Source organism: Ruditapes philippinarum, unplaced genomic scaffold, assembly GCF_026571515.1.
Source record: "Ruditapes philippinarum isolate M1 unplaced genomic scaffold, ASM2657151v2 ctg463_1_1_1_1, whole genome shotgun sequence".
In the NCBI taxonomy this organism is placed as follows: Eukaryota; Metazoa; Mollusca; class Bivalvia; order Venerida; family Veneridae; genus Ruditapes; species Ruditapes philippinarum.
In genome coordinates, this window is record NW_026866611.1 from 98,396 (window position 1) to 123,268 (window position 24,873).

The window sequence follows — 24,873 nt, forward strand, 5'->3', positions numbered from 1 at the left end:
AATAAGGTTACGAGGGTCAAATGTCTAGACACCACCGATATCAATTTTTTCCCTTCTTCATCCGGTCATTCTTGATTAGCAAAAAAGAGGTGCAGACAGACAGGAACTTGTTTATTATTGGTCGAAATCATGGAGTGAATCCATTCCCTATACTAGTAAGCACTTTTGCTGGAGATCTGTCAGTTTTCTATTTCTGCTTAAACAAACATACAAACACTCGGATACATCATTAAGCTGTATTGTCTGGGGTCTTTCTTATAATGTAGAAAAAAACAATAATATTGATGCAAATTTACGTCGGGAACAAGATGACCTGTACATAACAACCAATGGAATTCTTCTTCTACACAATAATAATAAAAGAAAAATCACAATAAACAAGGAAAGTTAAACAAGTATCAAATATCTTTCTGTAATACTTTGGTTTGAAATGACACAGTATCCCATTTTGTAACTTCATTTTCTATATTAAATAAACGGCCAGACACTTGGAAAAATCTTTTCGGTGATAGGGATGGAAGAGGGGGTGGGCGAAGCGGGCTTGTTGAGATTCTGAGGGGTTCCAGATAATAGAAGCTGGAAGTTCAGATCTGCAGTTCAATTCAGTCATCCAGAAAGTACGTGATTAGTGAAAAAAATAAAAATCTTTCTGAAAGTCATAGAAAACACCATCGCATCTTAATGCCAAGCCTCCATCCACCTGACAGTAATCAAATACCTAAGCACTAGAGTCACATTGATAACAGACTTGAAGGTATTCTCTAATGAGATATGCTATTGAATACCAAACTTCTAATTACTTGCAAATCAAATGTGTGTAACACATTTATAATTGTTAATATAAACTTTGCAACTAATTACGATGTAGTCTCAACTGAATACATACAATTATTTGCGATTGTACATTATACACTCATGTGATTTTACATACTTAAACTTATGCACAACCCAGCCAAAATCATGTTTTATAACAATTATTTATATGCAATATAACAACTGGTGCAATTATATAAATGAATATATATTTTTTTCATTTTTAAAAGACATTATGCATTCATGAATATTCAAATTACATTTATTCAAAATAGTCATTTTATAACAGCCTTTTATATGATATACATTTTCTTCCTTGCTAATGAAATATTTAAAGGAAAACTCAATGCAACGGCCTTTGCATAACAAACCCAATTCATTCTCATTTGCTAATCTAATGAGTAATTACATTAGGCTAAAAGTCCCTGTCGCTGAAAGCTTCAACAAAAAGCTAATTCCCGCCATCCTATCACAGAGGCAGGAAGATAAATCATTAGTACATATTTGGTTTCATTTATGAAGACCTACTTTACGTTTTTCAGATTAGATTAACTAACTAGGTTAATAAAACTGCACCCACCTGGAAACTGTTGGATTTGTCCATGTGTGCTGATACAAGTCGGTTGATGATTCCGTCCATTGATTCGCTGCCTTGGTAATTTCTCAGCTTATAATGCATCTCCTCTAATCTCGGTTTTAGGAACGTAAAAGTTGTGTAGAAAGACTCGTGGATTTTGTATGTTAACAGAGGGACCGTTAGTCTGGCTTCGTCCTCTCGACTCATTTGCGGAGTATATCGGTTCTGGATAATTGGGGCTACGACTGCAGTGTGGTGATCGGATTGAGAGTTCTTCAGTTTTTCGCCATTGACCATAGACTGGTATTCAGGGGAAGAAACTCTGTTATATTCTGCTTGCACTGCTTCCCGATGATATACAGACGGAGAAGATGCCCTCAGACTGGCGTGGTCAATGTTTCTATGTGATGATGAATGTGCTTGATGATAATTAGAAACCATGTGATCAGATGACACGGGGATTGCAGTATATGGTGAATCACTAGGCGATGGATTGGACAAAGATACAGGACGTCCATCTGAAGTGTAACTTCTGGATGATGATGAGCTGTCTGTACTTAAGCGGGAATGTTTGTACACAACCTCTGGATCATCGTCGTTGCACTCAGAGCTGGTGGATGGCACATAGGGACGTTTCTTGATAGGACTTCTACTGTGCTTTATACTCTCCTCTTCTTTTATCACTTTTCTCAGATCTAGACTAGTATGTTGAACAATCACAGATTTGGATGATGGGCTACTGCTGGATCGGTCCATTTGATCCTCTTCATTATCACCTTCGACAGACATCATGGCAGCTGATGACATCAAACCAGTTGGCAAGTTGCTAAAACTAGAATTGCCACTACTTGCCAACTGGTGTTGAACCATTAGGTGTCTGGCTGCGGCAAGTTGTTGCTGAACGGCTAGCTGCTGGGCCATGATATTCTGTTGGGTCAAAGTACTTGGACTACTTCTCGTTGCTGCAATGAGGGCAGGGTCAAACATGGGTAAATATGGTGACCTTCTTTCCTCGATCAAACCATCCTCTGTCTTAATAGCAAGTGGTGATGGTGGTAAATGGAATGGCAATTGAGACTGCATATTGAGAATGGAGCTCATCACTTGAGCCCTGGAAGATGTGCTGATTAAATTAAGGGGCAGTGTTGTACGAATGGCAGAAAGTTGCGGGTCTTGATTTGCGGAGAGATTGGACTCATCCGACAAATCTAGTGGCTGATCACCATCTGTACCTGTCAGTTGAGTATGGGGTGCATGACTAGGGGGTGGGCCGTCCATTTTAGGGCTGTCATGTCTAGGTGGGGTTGGCATATGTCTTTGCCTCGGATAGTTAGGCCCACATTCAGCTCTTTGTTTAAGCAGGATTTGAAGGGCAGTAACTGACATTTGATTGATTTCTTGCCTATTTATGTCAACACCATTTGCGTTAAGACCATGTATAATCAGGGGGGTCTCGTTGTCAGAATTTAGACTCAGTAGGCCATGGAGAGCTTGCTCTGTCTGCTTGTCTTCTATACTGCGAATTAAATCTCGCATCTTTCTTGAACGTCTTCCCAGTTTTGCAGCTGAAAATACAAAAAAAGAATACATTTACTAATACTTCCACTATAACTTAAGCCTTAACAAAATTATTTCTGAAAAAACACATGTATTTTGCAGGTTCAAACTAAAAACAATAACTTACTGGACTATATATGAGTTAATTGTTTTGCTGATATATCATAATCCTATAAATTCTCAAAAGACAATTTTTAAAAATTTGTTTCACTCTTTTGTATTTTAATCACGTTAAAATGAACCTCAGGAATTGTGTGTAAATTTTGGGTTAAATGAGTTTGATATTTTACAAAGATGTAATATCTGTTACACAAAATTTCAATGAGAATGCATCCCCTCTAGCAAAATGCACTTTGTGATGAAGTTCATAAGGACATAGAGTCTATGTTAAGACACAAACATTATGTTTATTGTTTGTCTGCACCAATTATTGAAGTATATGAAAATATGAGCCTTGTCATGACAAAACCAACATAATGGGTTTGCGACCAGCATGGATGCAGATGCATCCGCGCAGTCTGATCAGGATCCATGCTGTTCCCTTACAAACCCTATAATAAGTAGAGAAACTGATAGCGAACAGCTCATATAATCTTCATAAAATAGAAGCCAATTTTGTGACTCCCAGAAAACCTTTGGTACAACAATTTCAGACACAAAATAATATAGATAAGTTACAGTTTTTTAAGGAGTACTACAAGGTGCAATATTGGCTCATTGACTTTTTTTTGTATGCAATAATTGTAAGTGTATGTATTAAACTGCCACAACCATATGGATCAAGATTTTATGTCTGTTTGTTTTTAACTTTTGTTTTAGGTGAAAGATCCTACAGATATACTGTAGTCAAATTATAATTTTGGCATTAAACTTTAGATATTAAAATTTGGTTGGGTTAAAAACCTATTCAACATTGCTATGTCTTGTTGGTGGAGGACGACCTCATGTTGCCTTATTTACACTAGAGTAGAACCACTGACCTTCTGTAAGCTAGTTGATTATATTCCTAAAGTGAATGAATTTGGTATTTCTCGCAAAATTCAAACCTGCAGTGTGTAAGATGGGTGGAGTTTTCTGTGTATTATTTCAGACTCAGCAGACACTTGCAAAGAACCAATAACCTTTAGCAAGCTAGCTGGATTGATTCCTCACATTCAAGTTCTTGACAAGATTTGAACCCACAGAAGTTCAGTGACTTTATCTCCTCTGCCATTGAGACCAGGCAGGTTTATGAGGTTTGAAGTCTGGGATCTTACCATATGTCGGCAAAAACCCTCAATATAGCCACATGATTCATATATACTGTATATAACTGTGGTATAACACAGTGATCTATATCTCAATGTATTATTATTATCATCGCTTTAAATACCTCATCTTAATCATGTCTCTCCTTCTTCATTTAAATGTCAATATATATCTAAGTAAATAATGATTATGGAAAGTTCACCGTTTTATTTTCTACTGCAGATTGATTGCAAAGAGGGAATAATTACAGAAAAATAATCACACTGATGGTATACAAGATAAAATATCTTATATAATGTAGAGGGCAAATATCAGGCATGTTACCTTTTCCAGTATACCAGAGATAAATACGCCAATACTGATTTAGAAACAGTTGTTATTCATCTTTATTTATCGACTTAGACATCCATAAATAAAACCATTTTCTCAGCCGATGACAAGTTAAACTTGCAAACTCTACCAGGGGCATCTATTTTATTCCTTTTGCTACTGTCTACCCGAGATTGATTGAGACTGTAGTTTTGCCCACATAAACGAAAAACTATTTTATCTCCTTGCAACTAATTTCCCAAAACTGTCTTAAATCATAATAATTTCTAATGAAATAGTCTGGATATTGAATCAGAGAAAATCAATCAATTTAGCCGGCAACATAATTTGCTCCAGATTTTGAAAATGAGGCAGTATGATAAATAATTCAAGCCCTTTAGCACATGCAGTCTAACGCACAAATGGAAATGCAAGCGAAATGCTTCAGGTTTTTTACATAGCATGTTAGAGAGTTTGAGAAAATAATCAACATCTTAACAACTATTTCAAAAGGGGATTGTTTTGGTTACAGTCGGCTCTTCGATCGAAAACAGACTGGCAACAAAATGTACCGAGTTACACTTCATGAATAAGAAAAGGCAACATCAGGTGAAAGCTTACTTTTATTCTTGATGAAAATTGTGTTTTGGGCAACTAGAAACATGCATTCTCAGGAAAACGAACAATAACACCAGCTTTTTTATCAGAGGTTATCGTTAAAAATTGTTGTATGTTTGTTTATCTGGTTTTTAAGCTGATTTGAGCCGTGTCATGACAAAACCAACATAATGGGTTTGCGACCAGCATGGATCCAGACCAGCCTGTGCTTCCTCGCAGTCTGATCAGGATCCATACTGTTCGCTTACTTACCCTATTACAAGTAGAGAAACTGATAGTGAACAGCGTGGATCCTGATCAGACTGCGCGGATGCGCAAGCTGGTCTAGATCCATACTGGTCGCAAACACACTATGTTGGTTTTGTCATGACGCGGCTCATTTTAAGTTTTGGTCATATCTCGATGGTCAGTCCACCTTAAACGGGCTTTCCTGGATAACTAATGAGTAATTATCAATTTTTCCGCAAGTGACAAACTTCTAATCCCACATGATTTTTGAATCAGGGATGAACGACAAATGACCATTAGATTTAGAATCTGTTTGTGATCAATTGTCACAGAGAAATCCAATTCTCTCCCTTTTGTTTTAAACATCCTACTTTGTTTTCTAGTCTAAAAATGAGTTGAGACAGCTGGAAGAATATCGTGATTTTAATTCGGACCGTAACCTTGAGACTTCAAAGACCTTTTAGTGCAGTATTGAGAATCAGAAAATATCACATACAGCACAGCTAAATATGTTACTTGTACTTTCTGAAAAACAACCGTTGATAAATCAAAATCTATTATTAGCCTGATTTGTTTATCATGATCCTGTCTCATTACGGTTTGTGCTGCATGTGACACAGCAAGAATCATGTGACGTCATATTAAACAAAATCTGCATATTTCAGATGTTGAAAAAAAAATCTTTTGTCAGGTAAGTATAAAAGCTTCAAGGAGATGTAATTAATGTAAATTCAACACAAAAAAATATTTTCTTACATCTGTTTCGACAATCAAAGTCTCTGAAAGGAACGGAAATCTTTTTTTAAATCTCTAGACAGATAAGCAGATGGGTAAATGCTTGCGCAATTGTAAATGCATCTATCAACAGCCTGCAAATGATCTCTACAAAATACATATTGTTTATATTGTTAAGCGGATTTATTGCTTACCGGAGCGTGACATCCCTAGAGCTAGACATTTCTGTAGTCTGCAGTACTGACATCGGTTCCGCGTCAATATTGTAATGTCACAGTTCTTGTTGTAGAAACATTTCTTCCGTGCCGGATCTCCGACATCTTGTAAAGCCCGTCGGAAAAACCCTTTACATCCCTCGCATGCCAACACGCCATAGTGTATACCAGACGACTTGTCACCACACACCAAACATTTCAAATTGTTGTTGACCGGGCTCGTCTTTGGACCAGGAACTGAAAGCAGAAAAAAATGGAGATTTATTTAAAAATATAACTTCATAATCATGGTCAAACAAAAACTAAAAATCATTTTGTTTGTCAGTTTTGTTACTCTATATTTTATCTGCAAAGTATCAATATACAACTTTTTTTTTAATCTTTTTTGCTTAATTTATGTTTTTTGCTTGCCTCTTAATCAATATTAAGGAAAAATATTGACAAACACCAATTCAATTTAGTTATGGCCTAATACTGTTTTTCTATAATAGAGTTAATAATTCCAGGGCAAGCTGGCTGAGAAAGGATAACAAGAGCTGTCTGTAGGACAGCATGCTCGACTATTCTAAGTGCTTGATAGTAAAAGAGCCTTGATATTGTTAAATTTTTTAAGTTCACAAAAGGGCTATTTTTTTTTATAAATTCATGTTATAGGCCTTAGAGAGAGTCTAATTATACAGAATTGGGTTGACTATTCGGAAGGTAATGTCACAAGGGTTTTTTATTGAGTATAATAATACTAATTACCTATGAATACATAAAGTTGACAGAAAAGGTACAAAGGCTTGTTATTAAGATGTTTTATCAAGTAAATCACTACTTTATTATTATGAATGCATAAAATTATCCAAAAAAAGGCACAAACTCTTCAGTAGTTATTGAGATAACAGCTTACAAGCAAAACTTTATCATGAATTTCTAAGTTGAAAAAGGGGAGAAAAATCAGCCTAAATGCAAGATAGAATTATGGATCTTTGTCAGTGACCTACAATTATGACCCTAAATGCATATGTGAAGTTTTAAATAAATATCTTTAATAGTTATTGAGATATGTAAAACTTGCATGTAAACATTAACCAAGAGACTAAGTAGAAAAGGGGATATGAATCAGCCTTAATGCAAGATAGAGTTATGGAACTTGGTCAGTGACATACAATTATGACCCTCCAATTATGACCCTAAGTGCATGTGTAAAGTTTCAAGTAAATATCTTTGAAGACCATTAACCTTTAACCAAAATTTCTAAGTTTCAAAGGGGTAAATAATTCTGCAAATATTGCAGATAGAGTTATGCAATTTTGCAAACTGATGTACATTGTTACTATAAAAAAGTATTTTAAATTTCAATTGAATATCTCAAGCAATAATTGAGATATTTGACTTTACTAAAAAAAACTTTAACCAAAATTTCTAAGTTCCAAAGGGGAATAATTCTGTCAATATTGTAAGCAGAGTTATCCAACTTGTCAATCTGATGTACCTTGTTACTATAAATAAGTATTGTTAGTTTCAATTGAATATCTCAAGCAATAATTGAGATATTTGACTTTACAAAAAACTTTAACTAAAATTTCTAAGTAAAAAAGGGGCATAATTCTGTCAATATTGTAGGCAGAGTTATCCAACTTGTCAATCTCATGTACCTTGTTACTATAAATAAGTATTGTAAGTTTCAATTGAATATCTCAAGCAATAATTGAAATATTTGACTTTACAAAAAACTTTAACCAAAATTTCTAAGTTAAAAAGGGGCATAATTCTGTCAATATTGTAGGCAGAGTTATCCAACTTGTCAATCTGATGTACCTTGTTACTATAAATAAGTATTGTAAGTTTCAATTGAATATCTCAAGTAATAATTGAGATATTTGACTTTACAAAAAACTTTAACCAACGCAGACGCCGACGTGGACGCTGACGCCGACGCCTCGACTACAATAGCTCTCATATTCTTCGAATAGTCGAGCTAAAAATGACAATATCTGTTGGTTTTATTTGTCACACAGACAGCTTAAAACCATTTCAAAATGACCACATGCTAAGCCCCGACTCAGCCGAGGTTTCACACAAAACAATACGAGTTTCACCATTTATTGCCATGTGAATCATGGTCGTAATGCATCAGGTAGCTCCATATAGGACCAGACTATAATTATTATAATAATTTAATAATCACCAATGATGACACAATATCTCTGCTTTTACATGTAATATATCAGCATTATTACACTGCTTTCAATTTAGAATGGTTCACTGTTAATTTCTACAATAAATAACTGGGCAGCAGACGGAAATTACAGTAACAAGAGTCCCCATAGATTGATAAAAATGTTCAGTCGATTACTGTACTTGTTGCTTTGTATAATTTTATGGTCATTTTTATTTGTCTTTTTTCATATATTTTATTGACTGTGTATATAAATATCTATAGGTATATCTTACTAATATAGACACATATCAATTATAAATATCCAAAGGATATAAGGAAATTGCTGGTAGTAAATATTATGGCAATATGGTGGGCGCATTTTATTGGAGTTGCATAGATTTTTAAGCCAAGGTTCTTGCAGAATCACATAGTTATGTTGGATAAAGCTAATTGTTATTTAAGTCTTATCCCGCTAAAAGTTTTAAATGGACTTGTCTATCTTTCAATCTGGGGAAAATCATTCATCATTTTAGGGAAAAAAAATTCAAAATATGTACTAATTGACTGGTGGCATGGGTAGATTCAGTTGCGGCTAGCATGCTATGAGACGGGATTTCATTAAAAAGATACACTGACAAAAACACAAAGACACAGGTAACTGAAACCACATATATGTAAAACAGGTATGAAAATTAATTCAATTTTAGGACTTTTTCCTGCCCACACTAACTGGCATGAATTCAAATCCCTGCCCACAGTTACTTTTTTGTTTTGTTACTTCCCAATAAATATGCAGACTGATATATTCAATAGATATAAAAAGCAATTAACACACATCTGTGCCTGAAAAGTCATTATGTAACTGGAAGCAAAAAAGGATATATGTATTAATTGGTAAAACATGAGCGGTTCATCAATACAAGGACATGCTTTCATGTGTCTAATCAATGCAAACTTAAATGATTTTATCACCCAAACGGAAGACTTTTAAGGTGACATACTGCCTGTGGGAGGGTCTTCAAACATAGATAGTCAGATAGTCCCATTTCATTATAAGTCTTTTGATGAAAATGCCAAATGATGTTTAAATGAAATATTTGGCAAAACAAGACTCCTTGTCAAGCAATAAAATCCTATTTAAAGATCGATCATGTTACTTAACATATCATATACATGTATATATAAATAATAATATTTAAGAAAAAACAAACATATTTTCATATTTTCAATAGCGCTTTCAATGCTTTCTTAGCATATCTTCAGCCGCATATTTTAATAAAAATAATTTAACTGAAGATATGTTTAGAAAGCATTGAAAGAGCTACCGAAAATATTGAAAATATGGAGTTTATTTCTTAGATATTATTATTTATTTTAACACTGCACAAGGAACATCAATCATGTTTTAATAAATATAATACACATAAATGTAATAATATGAGTCTGTATAAATATTGTCCAAATTGTTACCCGGGTGTAGATTTTCCAGGGTAAGCCTGGAAGAGAGGCTGGTAAACCCTGGAAAACTATGGAAAAGCATGGAATTTCATGGAAATTCATGGAAAATTGGTATTTTTTCCATGCTATGTGGACTTTTTTTGTCCAGCCATTTCCAGCATTGCTGGAATAGGCTGGAAATTGGCTGGACATTTGTGGTAAAAGCCTGGAAAACCATGGACTTTACTTCCATGTAGCATGGAAAGTGGAACTTAGATTTTTTTGATGCTGGAAATGTGTTAAACTTTCTCTAAGTATGCTGGAAAAAACTTGTAAAAATTACAACAAGAAATCTTACTTTATATATTCAGCTCAATATTGTAAATTTACGAAGAAAATATACAATCATCATTTATTTTAATGCAAGTTACTGTAAATAATTTGAAATTTGACACTTTATACTTTTTATGTAGTTGAAAAAAGGTATCTCAGAAAAAATGTCTATGCTAAAGACATAAATGAATTGATTGTTCAAAATACATATTATTATTTAAATAAATCTACATGAAGTTATGTACAATGAAATAATATCACTATAATAATCAAGATGGGATTGCATTGCTTGCCATTTTTAAATTGTAAGAATTCATGTTTTTGGATAACAATAAATAAATAAATAAACAAAACAAAACACAGTGCATGAAAGAATCTCATATATATTCTATATTAAATTGACCAATATTTAGGAAAATAAATCCTACATCCACTGAGATTTTACGCTACACAGATCAGAGCTCTGATAAAACTCATTGACCAGCATTTTCTAACCATCTGTGCATGACTAATTTACTCCACTGGTCATTTCAGATCAGGCTGTTCCATGTGATTATTTTGGGGAGAGATAACATTATAAATTTCATATGCAGAATGTGTCTAGAAGGACAATCTTTTTCGTACAAAAATTTGTAATGATCTTTAAAATCTATATATCTATTAGCTATTTGATATTTTCTTTTACGCTCAAAGAATAGAAGTTAAAATGATGAGTAGATTAACCCTGCTTTACATAATGATAGACCTGTCCAGTAACTGTTGTAAATTTTGAATTCTAAGATATCTGGGTCAGCAAAGAGTGCAAATTACAGAGGATGTACTTGATATTTTAGCAGTTTTGGAGATATTGTTTTGTTTAAGACTTTAAAGTGTTTAAGTATTGGTATGATAACAATTAGAATCACCTGGGACAAAGAGATATACAACAGAATCAGGTATTTATAAACCTTAAGTTACATCAATGCAGAAACAGGTTATATATCAAACTATCAACATTTGTAACAAGAGATCAAGGTTGTTTTTATATTTTCAACTTCATGCATTTGTTTTTCTGATAATTGTTTTTAATCTATACATGTATAATCTGTAAAATATAAATTATTCAATGATTTCTTTATAATGTATATTGTTAAAATGACAATTGTTAGTAGATCTTTTTCATTTCCTACAAATAAAACAAATTAAATCAATTTGATTAAATAGAATCAGTAGTTTTGTACAGCTGAACAGGGTCATCATATGATAATCATTTGTTATTTACATGTATGTGTTGTGTTTTCAATGATTACATTATACAATTACATAACTTGCAGGCTGGGACATAAGTGCTGACTGTGAGAATTACCAACAGTGTTAAATAATGATGTGCAGTATTAATCCTGAAAAGGTATATTTTTAAATCTCAATACGTGTACTTTTTTAATCCATGTCTTTTCTTGAAAAAATACATACTGGGTGATAAATATTGTCACAAATTTACTTAATTCTTATACATGTACTGTGAAACACTTGTGCACTTTGAAATAAGATATACTGCATTGCTTTAGTATTTTTGCATAAGCATTATAAGTGAATATTTAATAGTAAATACTGTTGAAACATTAGATTTGATGTTACTAAAAGATACGAAATATAACTGCATAATATTTATATGCAATATAAAAATAAGTCATTACCATATCTGTGTTAAATTTATTATGAATTTTATCTTTAAAGGTGAGCACAACCACAAGAAGTTCTAGGAAACACAGGCAGAGGACTGAAAATGGACATCAATAAAAGAAATAGTAATTTAAATAATCAGAAACACTTGAAACAAATTCAAGATTAAAAAAGGTTTCTCATTGACAGATTAAGAGCAAAATAATTGCTAAAATTTTTAAGACAACCAGAACTTACCAAACATGCAGCTAGTAAAAAAACTGTTTGTGCTATAGTGAATGTAGGATGTTCTATTCTGTTTTTGGACAAAAGGATATGTATTAAATTTTGTGAAAGAAATATGTGATCATGTTAAACAAATAAAAATTGCACCCCAAACATTCCTGTGCTGAATTCCGTCAGAGAATTTTACATTTTAAGAACATTCAGGGATGCTGGAATTAGGCTGGATTTTTTTCCATGTTATTCCATCAAAGCTGGACTATTTACCATGGTAAAAAGTCCAGCCTCTATGGTTGGCAGACACATTGGATACCCTGGAAAAAAATCCATGCTTTTGTTCCAATACTCCATGTACATGGAAAAGCATGGAATAAAGTCCATGCTTTTCCATGGAAAGCATGGAAATTATTCCATGCAGCATGGAAAATGTTCCATGTTTTTTCCCTGTTTTTCCAGCCCATTTTTTCTCAGCTTCAGGCTGGAAAAGGCTGGAAAATTTTGTTCCAATACTCCAGCCTCCTATTTTCCATGGAAATCCCTGGAAAAGCATGGACTTTTTACACCCGGGTTCTTATCAACTGATTTAAGAAATATTATTAATAGATATTTTTTAGAAATTTTAATAGTAAGTATTCAAAATTACCACAATCCTCATTTTTATGTCATTCTTTTTTATTGCTACAGCAACAATATTGTTGTCATAGCAACAGAATGAAATAATATTCATTATATAAATATTGTCATTATTTGAAAGAAGATTGTTAAAAGTTAAAGGCTCACTGTGATTACTATTTAAGATATAATGGTAGCAAATGTGAAAAAAAAAAATGGTGATAAATGATAAAATGATCCAATAAAATAAAAGTGATGGTCCAATTCAATAATCAAGTTTTGAATTCCCTTAATTTAGCTGAAATAACTAAAAAGAGTATTAATTCTGAGTCACATAAAAATTTATTAGATACAATGTTTATTATTTATTGTGTGTATTTATACTAAAATGAAATAATAATCAGCCTCAAATTTTATCATTTACTTTTTCTTTCTTCATTTTAAAATCATTTGACACAATAATTCCCTAAAAAGTACATAAAATTTTAAAAGTATATACCCGTATAAATAACCATATCTGACTTCATGGAAACAAATTCAAAACCTTTAAATTTCTTCTCTTTTTCTTTCACAGCAGTTTATAATTATAAATTACTTTTTTTATTAATTAGTTTATATGATTAAACAATGCAAATTATCTTTCCAGACACAACATTGACATTATCAAGTAACGACTGTAAAATCCAGGCCACTGGCGCAATAAAAGGCGAGATCTTTCCTTGACATGAATCATTCCACACACACTCTCTATCATACGAATTATATCCTCATGCGATAAATCTATTTTTAGTAACATGAAAATATCATGAATATGTACTTTACGCCTATGATCATGGTAGAGACGTAGAGACCGCAAACATTGATTTACATTAGGATTAGATAATGTTGAAACTGTTGTAGTACAGTATTTGTTCTGTTAGATACACATTCCCCGCCTATATACACCCACTAACTTTATATGTGCATGTGTGCACGGTTACAGTTTAAACCGGCTACAGTTTAAACCGTCTATTTCGTCAGATGACCGAAACTAACGAAAAGAGGTCACAGGCTATTCTTTTATTTTTGATTTTAATATTATAACTGTCACTGTTCACAGAAGTAATGGGAATTAAACAAACTATAGCACCAATCCCTTGCCTGTTATGTGGCTCATTTATAGCATTGACACATAATAAATGACCCCATTTTGATAGTTCAAGATCTAGTATTCTACCTGATCTACTTTGGAATTCTCCAGTTTGCTGAATATTAAAAGGATTAAATAGACTAGACTTCTACTGGATGCAGTTTAATGCAACAGAATGCCCTTTCCATACTTTCACGGCCACTTACAATTCTAATTAAAAATAGAAAAAAAATTGGTAAATAAAAATGGCTAAAAAAACACCATCACGCTGAATTAAGAGATGCAAATTGACCACATTAAACACTTTTCGACACTTTTAAACAGTTCAAAGACAGTGCAAACTGTCATAAACTTAGGGCATCAAAACCAATTACTGTCTGACATTCACTGATCTGACTCAATGACCTTTTCTCAACAACAAATATAGCCAACCAGTTTCCTATAGTCAATTTGCAAGGATTTAATGAACCAAACAAGGTCAAATCTAGGTCACTTTCGTTGTTAATTAGGGCTCGACTGATTGAAATGAGGGTCATCAATAAGACAAGGTCAGAGTTTCGCTCAACCTTGATCAATAAACAGACCTGCTTTATTCTTTTCATCTCTTCATGTTATTGTTGTACTATTACAAGTACAAAAGGGAAAAGTGCACTTAACTTTTTAATTTGTAAATGTGTACAATTGTATCATACAGCAAGCTCCTTAAGGCGAAACTTTCTTTTCTTCCTAATCAAAATAAGTAAAAATATCAAGTCAACTCTGGAAATGCCTTTGACCTGAATACCCAATGGGATTTGTATGTTGACTTGTCAATCCTTCTTTGAATTCGGAAACACCATTTGTGACAGTGAGTTTGTGGGATTAGGTCACTATGAAACATTACAAGGCGTTTTAACAATATCTCAAATAAGAGAAATGTACTTTCAGATTAAAAATCACTTCAAATGGAGTGACGTGTTCAATTAGAAACAGAAATTGACACCTTTTATGAGGATAGTACGTTCCCTAGGCCTCTTGACTTTAGCTGCAGTTCCCAGAACAAGAAGCTGCGCTCATTTCCACGACCTCTGTCAAGGACATGTAATGTAGTGTCTTTTCTCCTACTGATAATATTATTATACACTTATAATAATTGATACATCCTGTTGTTATATAAGTGGAAAGACGCAATCATTCTATTCAAAACAACATTAATGACCCATCACAATGTGAGGCGCAGATCCTACACAGATAGTCTATAAAATGGCAGCCAAACTATAACTACTTAAAATCTTTTTCATTTTAAGTCTTTGTGTTTGCTCCAGAAACAGGGAAAGCATGTTTTTCTATATTAAACATGTACATAATTATGTATATAAATGTATATAATATATAAAACATATCAAAAGATGATAAAACACAAAAACATTTGAAAATATTGTTATACTTTTAAGAGGGTAAACTTTATTGTTGTTGCTGTTGTTGGGTTTTAAGTCACACAGACTCTACTGTAGCGACATTCCAGCTTTACCTGGTCAAGTGCCCCTCATTACATTATTTCAGGCAAAATTAGTCATTATGTCATTGTGTAGAACCATTGATGTTCAATAAGCTAAGCATCCTCACTTAAAAAAAATTAAAATGGCGGGTGAGATTTGAATTCACAGTGGTGATGGGCAAATGGTTGGAAGTCAACGACCATGGGCATCTAATAAGAATAAAACATAGTTTTTACGTTCTTTCCTACCAGCAAATGTTATATTTGATACAATTTGCAAAATACCAACATTGAGCTGAGTAGAGTATTATTTTCATATTCAACTCATTCTTTATTAGCACTTATTAGCAGCAGTGGTCTCCTTTAGACAAACTTCACTCCATTTGCAAATTGAATGATATTGAGTCATACTAAAGAAAAGCTAGTTAGCTCCCTTACATCTAAAAGAATAAAATATCTGTTATGAAGAGTACACCCAATGGATTGGAAGTTAATGGCCTTAATTCACCACTAAGTAGCTGACTTAGTAGTTTTTTAATTCTAAAGCTACATGATCACCACAAAATTAAAATAATTATCTAAATCATCAGAATTTTTTTTTATTATTATTAATAAAATAAAATTATGCTACACATGTCTGTGACTTGACAAACAAGTGTTTTTTGCCAGAATTTAACATTTTAAAATTTACATCGCAAAAGGTTTTATGTTATATATTGCATACAAATGCCATAAATATTAACATCATATGAGCCGCGTCACGACAAAACCAACATAATGGGTTTGCGACCAGCATGGATCCAGACCAGCCTGCGCATCCGCGCAGTCTGATCAGGATCCATGCTGTTCGCTATCAGTTTCCCTACTTGTTATAGGGTTTGTAAGCGAACAGCATGGATCCTGATCAGACTGCGCCAATGCGCAGCCTGGTCTGGATCCATGCTGGTCGCAAACCCACTATGTTGGTTTTGTCATGACGCGGCTCATATAAAATGATTGCTTTCTCTCTGCAATGAGGTCTTTTCAAAACAGGTGAAGCTATATTCAGTATGGCAGAGAGAGAATTTAACAATGTGCACAATTACGCAGACAATGCACATAACATAAACTACAAAAACAGAGACTGCATTGTAAATATGCCTTGCAACAACAAAGTGATTTTGCAAAATTTTGCAAACTATGACACAGTTACAGTTACCGCTTCATCATTAATCATTCTCTAAGCATGAATTTTCATTTTCAATGTTAAAGTTGCTGAAATGTTGTTTTTTTTCTAAATTCATCATGAACACTTGCACTGTGTCACCTTTAGTGCAGTAACTGGTTAACTCCTATTAAATTTAGGCCACAAATGCTGAATTTGTAAAATCACTCTTGGTATGCTGGGGGCCAAAGTCTGTATTCATGCCATCTGATCATGGTCCGTACTTTTCACTATTCATTCAGTATAATAATAATTCAATGAAAAATTCCTTAAAATTATCCATGAAAAATTTAACCCAGACTTAAAGATGGACAATTGAAAGTCCATTTCATGATATTAAGTGTGGCAAGGGTTGATGAAACATCCCAGGATTTGGTTGGGAATTGTGGCGAGCCATTATCAGGTTAGAGTCTCAATAGACTTCAAGGACATTACGGAAGACCCTGCTGAAGGTAAAAGCAATTCATTCTTAACCCATCACCTGCTGAATTTGTTGAAAATAGTTTTGCCCAGCTTATAAGTTTTGGAATGATCCATGATTGAACAATCCGTAATTTCAATATCAAAACACAAAAATTGAGCTACCAACAGTTTAGAGCCAAATGTAAAGTCTGCATGGATGTGCAGGCCGCGCGACCTTGTGATATACTGGTGATAAAGGCGTATGATATTTCCTATTAAAGCAAGTTAATTGTTAATACCATTGTTTTTTTTCTTGAAGACACACTAGGTTGTTAAACAATAAACTATGTGGTTTTTATTGTCTTTCCAAGTAAATTTGTAAATAATTGTTAGTTTGGAAAAGGATTTCCTTCCATATTCTAAAACAAAGATGTCCAGGATTTAGAAAACAAAAGAACAATTATAGGGCGGGTGTTATATTTTAAGGACAAAATACACTTAAAAATTCATAAAACAGGGCGGGGGTTTGAATTATATACATGTTCTTGTATATTAAACAGCAGGGTATGGTTTAATATTCTTATAATCTTATGTTATATGCAATTGGATCATAATATAGTTAAATCTTATTGAAAATCTGGGTTTCCACAGGCTTATTATGTCTTTTTCAATTAGAAATATCATATTAAGTTATAGTAAGAAATCTTTTTTATTTAAAGCATAACTTTATATAACATTTCTATATGCAAATTTTCACAAATGAAGACAAAACATATTGATGTACACGCAGTTGTAGCGGCTAGAAATAAAATTCTACAGTTTAAACTTCTATAGAGTTTAATTATAATTTGAAGTTGTATTTCTACTCACAATATCAATTTTCAATAATAGCTATAATAAGCATATCTTATATAATCGTGCATTCAAATATGCATTATATACGCACACAAATAAACTTTAAGGATGCACGATTTCTGTATTTTATGGTTCCAATCAAAGAACATATTAAAGATGAGAGTGATTAACTGTAACATTGTGATATGCTCCCAGCATGCAATACCTGCATTAAAGCTGATTTTCCTACTTAAATGATGACAATCACCTTGTATTTCTGGATGAAAATAACAAAACCTAGAGGTCGTTACTAGCTTAATTGTGCAGCCAGACAGTAATAATCGCCCAGTTATTCTCTGATTACAAAGTGATATGAATCGATTCTGTATCAATTTAGAAACTGTCTACATAATGTGTGTCAGGTCAAGATGCTATAAAAGGCATTACATTCCTTCGGACAATTCCGATACACAAATAAAAAACATTTGCTCCAGTTTTTACTTTCCGCATACGTTGCAAACCAGATTTTAATCATATGACGTCACTGCCCCTGTGAAATGAATGCTTACAGTTCATGAATAATTCATGAAGTATTCATTCTAGTTCATGACCTAGATTCATGAATAGTTCATGGGATGTACATGAAGACAAAATGGCACAAATTCTTGAAAAGTTCAGAGGACACCTAGTTCTTGAACTGTCCCATGTTCTTGATCAGTTCATGACTCAATAAAACATGAACATTTCATGAACTGTTCTTGAACAAAATGCCAATGAAATGCTCTCATGAACTGTTCACTTACTGTAAATTATGAACTGTTCATGAATTTTACCTCTACATGAACTTTTCTGGCACTTTTTCCAGTGCAAATTCATTGTGCCATTTTATCTTCACGAAAAGTACAAGAACAGTTCAAGAACTACAGTTCATGAACAGTTCCTAAACTACATTTACATTATTTCACATTCATGAAAAATGCAAGAACAGAGCAGACAGATGATACCAATCCATTTGCGGACTAACAAGTCTAAACAATATGTACTCAACATAAGCTCTAAGTTATATTGTTCAAAAGTAAACCACAAACATGTAAAACTGCTTGTAAAATTTAAAAACTACACATCTTTGTTTAACAAGAACTAAGAAATAGTTTCTTCAATACAGCTTGCTGATTTTCAAAAGTGCAAAAATCAAGAACTTGAAATTAGAACAGTTTCCAATGTTTCACTTATTTTGTGATTTATTTCCTTCTGATGACCTTTTGCAAAGTCTCTAGTTTTTTATTAAATACTTCTTTTGATACACCGGTTTTCCTCCTCACTAGTCTTTCAAGATTGCTGAGTTTCGAGGGTTCAAGTGGTGGTCTCGGGGAATCCTTACACTTATTTATCATCTTTCCAGTCCTAGAGTGGGTTCTAAGTTCCTCCACAGTGAAGATAGTCTTTGCTATTGTAACCAAGACTTCTTGAGTATCACTAAGATGTTCCACAGCTTATAATTCGGGGTCCTCCACTTTTGTATTCTGACTCTCTAAAAGCAGTAATTGGCCCCTCCATGCGTCGAATCTTTCTACGCAGGCTTCTGCACTCATCCTCCCATCTAGTTTGGAAATAACAAAAAAAAAAAAACAATATAACGTCTTGTGTTTGAAATGACAGTTTTTAAACATCACACAAATGTTACGAAAAAATGCGTTTCCATAGTACCCTTCAAACCTATTTTTATACCTCGATATCAGGGTATATAAGTTTTTCATTAATATTTAAGTAGAAAATGCTAATTATGCGAATTTTAATACTAGTGAAATTAGACTGAATTAAAATTCTAGGAATTTTGCCATGCAAAAAATATCTGGTTCTACTGTAGACAATTGTAAAATTGGGTCCTTGTATTACCTCAACTATATTGCTTACCCGTCAGATCTAGCCTCAACCACACAACCCCCAGCAGTTCCTGCATTTTCGATTCACTTTCACATTTGACACTGTCAGCAGGACCTATAATATTATATATATAGAGAGATTAAATCCAAACACATCCAAAAAAAAACAACAACAACAACAACAAAAAAAAAACAACAACAGAAAACGTGATTTCTGTTCCAATAAAAATTTTGGATGTATCTTATTTGCTTTAAAAAATACAGTCAGTCATGTGTTATTTTCCTTGTTGATCATATTCCATTATAAAACTACATAAATAATGGTGATATAAAAATATTGTCTCTTTATGAAAAACTTTTTTCTGATATAAAGGAAAATTGGCTAAGGTAGTCAACTGTCAGCATACCAGGGTGTTGAACTGTCTGGGGGATAAAAAAGACTTGCTGCCATGCATTTTTTTCAAAAAACTATTTTAAACTAGATTCTATATTTTAGAAGGCATTAGCAAATAAGTTCCTGCAGGGAAGCAGAACCATGTTCAATCTTCAACGATGCTTTGATTTTTATTCATTTTATATTGATCCTGTTCAACAATAAGGAAATAAATAAAAACGGGTCGCGAAAATATGTGACAAATGTCCGTTTACGCAATATTTCCAGTAAGGTTGAAGTATCTAAACTGTAACTAAGAATGAGTTGGAAATACAAATATTATTTCTATTGTTACAGTCGGAAAATTGTTACAAAATAATGCTTTTAGAAGTGAAGAAAGTTCATTAAAATAATTATAGACTCTTCATTTTTTTCTTGGAGGAGTCATAAACACGCCGGCTCTGTTTGAAAAAAAATCAACGGGTGCATTTATGATAATACTCACAGTGAATTTCACTGATTGCAGCTTTGAAGGTCTTCTTCTGATAATTTGCTTGAGCAATTTCACTTTTCTTGTTGTATGTCTTTATTGGGGAGATGATATTAGATATGAGACGAAGTTTTTGCCGTCTTTGAATATTGAATATTGCGCGCTTAATAGACCTGTGTATCTACGTAATAAATCTGTGTACTACGTCAGCAACATGTGCTCGATTCTCATAATTTCGTGTAATTCCGTTGTTTTTGCCGTCAATACAATGACCATACATGCCATAATTTTTAGACTCATTGACGAGACACTTTTTATTTGAAGGTGGGGCATTGATCAGCAAACGTATTTTTTTTTTCAATTTACATAGTGGCATACAGCCTATAGGCCCTATTACCGGTAATTACAACTTGCAAATTTAATGACACCATAAACAAAGTCAGAATGTCAATAATTATTAACAGTTTTTCTATCTTTTAAAGTGCTTAGGCATCGTTAATTCAATCAGACACAGAATAGAATGAAGATATGTTAAGTAATGACAATGAGCCATGTCCTTTACCTGAAACATTCACTGAATCTTGTAGATTTTATCACCTCATATTTAGCGCGTATTTTTCACGGTGTTTGACCACTAATAAAATTTAATTTATAATGGCCAGTTGGCCAGTGTATGACACCTTCACTGGGGTAATTAATCTTTTATTTGATCAAAATTATTGCCGATAATTGTTATTTGGAAGGGGCACGTTGATATACCAATCAAAGGATAAGTGTCACCATTGCAAAGCTGTTAGGCCACTTAGGGGATAATTGTTCCTTATTAGCGTTCTAGATAAGTTTACAAAAACTTGACAATAAAATTATATAAAAAAGTAAAATTTCTTGCTTCAATGTAGATTATTTTAGATTTTTTACCGGGACATAAATCATCTCCGGGACAGACACCTTATTTCCGGGATTGTCCCGGACACGGGACGTTATGGCATGTATGACAATGACTGAATAATTTCAATTAAAACATTGAGGCCTACAAATTTTATTTCACAAACCTAATATGAAATTAGGCAAAGCCTATGAACGGGGAAGTCGTTAAAAATTCCTTTCATTCTTTCCGTTTTAAAGGTGTCATTCGGTATTACATGCACCGCTTCCGTTTTCACTCGGAATACTCGACGATTATCTTTTATCCGAAGAGTTGAGATTTGTTCCGTTATCGGAATACCCCGCCTATTATCATTGAGTAACATTGTAAATGGCGGCGCCCGACTAGAACTGACACTGAAAATTTCATTGATAGGTATAGAATTCTATACAGTATATTTTTTATGTTTTTTTATTCGATTTTCTTTTAAATATACACGTGTAGTCTATAGCCGGGCAAGCCAAAGCCTGGACCCGCTTCGCGGGCCCGGTCTTTGACTTTCCCTTATTATTTTAAGCCCAACAGGCACTTGAATTTCAAACAAAGCACAATAGTTTCCAAAAAATTTGTGTTGCTACGTCAGTATAAGTATCCAATATATAGATAGAGGAGTTGGTTGAGTAAAAAATGGGGAATTTTATTAAAGAAGTGACTGATTGAATTTCCATGGTCAAGCAATAAAAAAAATACTGATGTCTTTATTTTATGCAAAAAAAATGTTTTGGCCTGTGCTAATCTACCCAGGTCTATATCTTTTCTTGACCAGTTATCATTCTATTTCTGTAGTTATTTAATAACAATTAAATCATGAACACATGGTCTTCATCAAAAGTTCTTCAGAAATTCATTAACCAATGTATTTAGGTCATCAAGTGTTCTTGAGCAGTAATCATTTCTATTTCAGCAATTATTAAAGGACAAATCATGAACTCATGGTTTTCATCAAAAGTTCTTCAATAGTTTGTGACATTATTAAAGGACAAATCATGAACCCATGGTTTTCATCAAAAGTTCTTCAATAATTCATGATCCTAAGTTCATGAACCTTTAAAGAATTCGGTTTTGTTCTTTTTATGTCAATGAACAGTTCATGAACAAGCTTGAAGAACTGTTCATGAACATAAGTTCTTGAACAATCATTATGAACTGTTTAGGACCAGTTCATGAACTGTTCTTTAATGTATTGAAAAGTTCATGATTTCAAGAACACTATTTCACAGGGGTAGTGATTCAACGAAATACAACCATTTCCTTGTATATACGCATGTTGTACTGGTGATTTCGCTATTTTTCAGCTTGTTTTGTTATTTCGTAAGGAAAAAAAGCATCTTACATTCCTCGCCTCTCCTGACTTATGAAAAGTTGGAACACTCGCAACAGTCTCGCTTTTTAATACTTTCTAAGACTCGCTTATAGTTAAGGCTATAATTAATGAAAACTGAACATCAAATGTACAATCTAAATCTCTCTTATGACAGCTACGCATAAACTCGAACAGAAAATATTTATTTAAAAAAAAAAAAAAATTACATCAATTAAGGGCTTCATTTGGAAAGTGTATCACAAAAATAAATCTTCAATAAACTATAGATAGCACTTCCATTAAGTATCCTTAAAATAGCAGCATGACTGATATAGAAAATCATTGTTGAGAAACACAGACCTAGGTGGGAACAATTTTACTTTTACAATTTCCATCACCTGCAAAGTATTCAAAGAACCTAAGAAGAATCAAGTTTGTTTATTCAAATATAGTACCATAAATCGCAAAACTATTACTAGTAATTCCACTGTGTTCATGTACATCAAAGAGAGACTACAGAAGACAAAGGGTAAGACAGCATATTGACCAGTGAATCAGAAAGTTTAGATGAGGTGGTAGAAGACACTGAGTCAATATTTGATGAATCATTGGTCTATTTACCCAACATGATACAGAATGACACAGAACTAATTTACCACACTTTCTTACTCATGTTACAGAACTTTCTTGGCATGTTTTTCTCACAATCTTTAGTGTATGTATTATATTATCAAACTGTTTGTTTTAACATTAAATCATTATCATCATCATTTTCATCATCATCATCATCATCATCATCAGCAGCAGCATATGATGATGATTATCATCTGGACAGGTTCCTCATTTATTTTACAGCAGTGTTTCTGCTCTTATTTTCATCATCATCATCATCATCACTCAGTCATCATTATCATCATCATCATCACTCACTCATCATTATCACCATTACTATCATCTCAGATATCATCATCTTCATCATCATCATCATCAATTCATCATCATCATCTCATCATCATCAACTCAGATATCATCTTCATAATTATAATCATCATCATTGTTGTTTACACATGTATCTTCATCATCATCTCTACTTCTTATCATCACCAACATAATCGGTGTCAAATCTACACTAGAATAGCATCATCTTTATCATCATCTTTGTCTCCAATCTAATCATCATTATTATAAATATCGTTACAATATTTATCTTTATCACAGCAATAAATTTGTGTCCATAATCAAAATTATCTACATTTCAACATATAAATTGTTAACATCATCTTTCCATATTACTGTAACTAATAGACAAAACAGACTTAAAATTCAGACCATTCTTAAGTAAAATACAAAAATTGATCAAACATGAAAAAATTATGCATACCATAAGTAGTTTTCATCATGTTGATATATAATGATATTCAACAAATACTAACTACTCTCTCCAAAGTATCAAAGTCTTAAAAATAGTTACAAATCATTTAAGCTGCTTGTGGGTAAATTGCGTAAGTGTCAAGTATAGTGAAAAGAGAACTGGGCCAAAAATAGACATGACAGCTAAAGTAAAACTGCCGAGAGAGGCACTCCTTGTATATAACAAACTTCCTGGAAACAAATCAGACTGTGAAATCTCTTCAGTCTGTCTTGCTCACCTAAACTAATCTGTCTAAACGCAGGCTAACCATACAAAACATCAACAAGCATGTTCTACAAAATGTCTCGATATAAAAAATAAAAGAATTAGAAAGTCGGAACTCATCAGATATGACTGAAACTAGGCACACAGGCACTCCTGTTGCATAACTTCCTGCAGGTAAATATATTAATGTATAAACTCCGAGATTTTCCTCTGTATTTTTCCGCCAATCATTGCCTACTAAAACATATGCCAAACAGTTTCATTTAAAAAAAAGTTTTTTATTAACATTAACTGTATACAATAATTAGCGTCACAGTGTGGGTGGGAGGAGCCAGTTTTTAAAAGAAACATTTCTATTGGTAGAAACAGACAAAATATTTGTACATCTTCACGATCAAACGTGTCTTAGTAATAGGACATGTCACAAAATCTTATTTAATCATGAAAACAAAGGCAAACAGAACAAAGGTATTTCCTCAAACTTTATGATGCAAGTTAAAAT

The 24,873-nt window shown here is 33.1% G+C and overlaps 1 protein-coding gene and 1 long non-coding RNA gene across 8 annotated transcripts in view; one reads left to right on the forward strand and one right to left on the reverse strand.

Annotated features, from left to right (window-relative positions):
• LOC132733054 (uncharacterized) overlaps positions 1 to 24,873 on the reverse strand; it is a 70,213-nt gene that overhangs the window by 7,561 nt on the left and 37,779 nt on the right. For 5 of the 7 annotated variants that reach the window (XM_060719634.1, XM_060719636.1, XM_060719637.1 and 2 more), the window contains exons 4-5: positions 6,280 to 6,537; positions 1,394 to 2,955 (exon numbers count right to left, since the gene is read on the reverse strand). In XM_060719634.1, the coding sequence (XP_060575617.1) occupies positions 1,394 to 2,955; positions 6,280 to 6,537 (1,820 nt within the window). Of the gene's footprint in view, positions 1 to 1,393; positions 2,956 to 6,279; positions 6,538 to 13,214; positions 13,474 to 24,116; positions 24,151 to 24,873 lie in introns of those variants that run through there. The other 2 variants (XM_060719640.1, XM_060719639.1) reach the window with 2 other exon arrangements.
• On the forward strand, positions 9,918 to 12,122 carry LOC132733062 (uncharacterized). Its single transcript, XR_009626124.1, has 3 exons — positions 9,918 to 11,154; positions 11,533 to 11,606; positions 11,936 to 12,122. It is a non-coding gene; the product is annotated as an uncharacterized LOC132733062 (long non-coding RNA).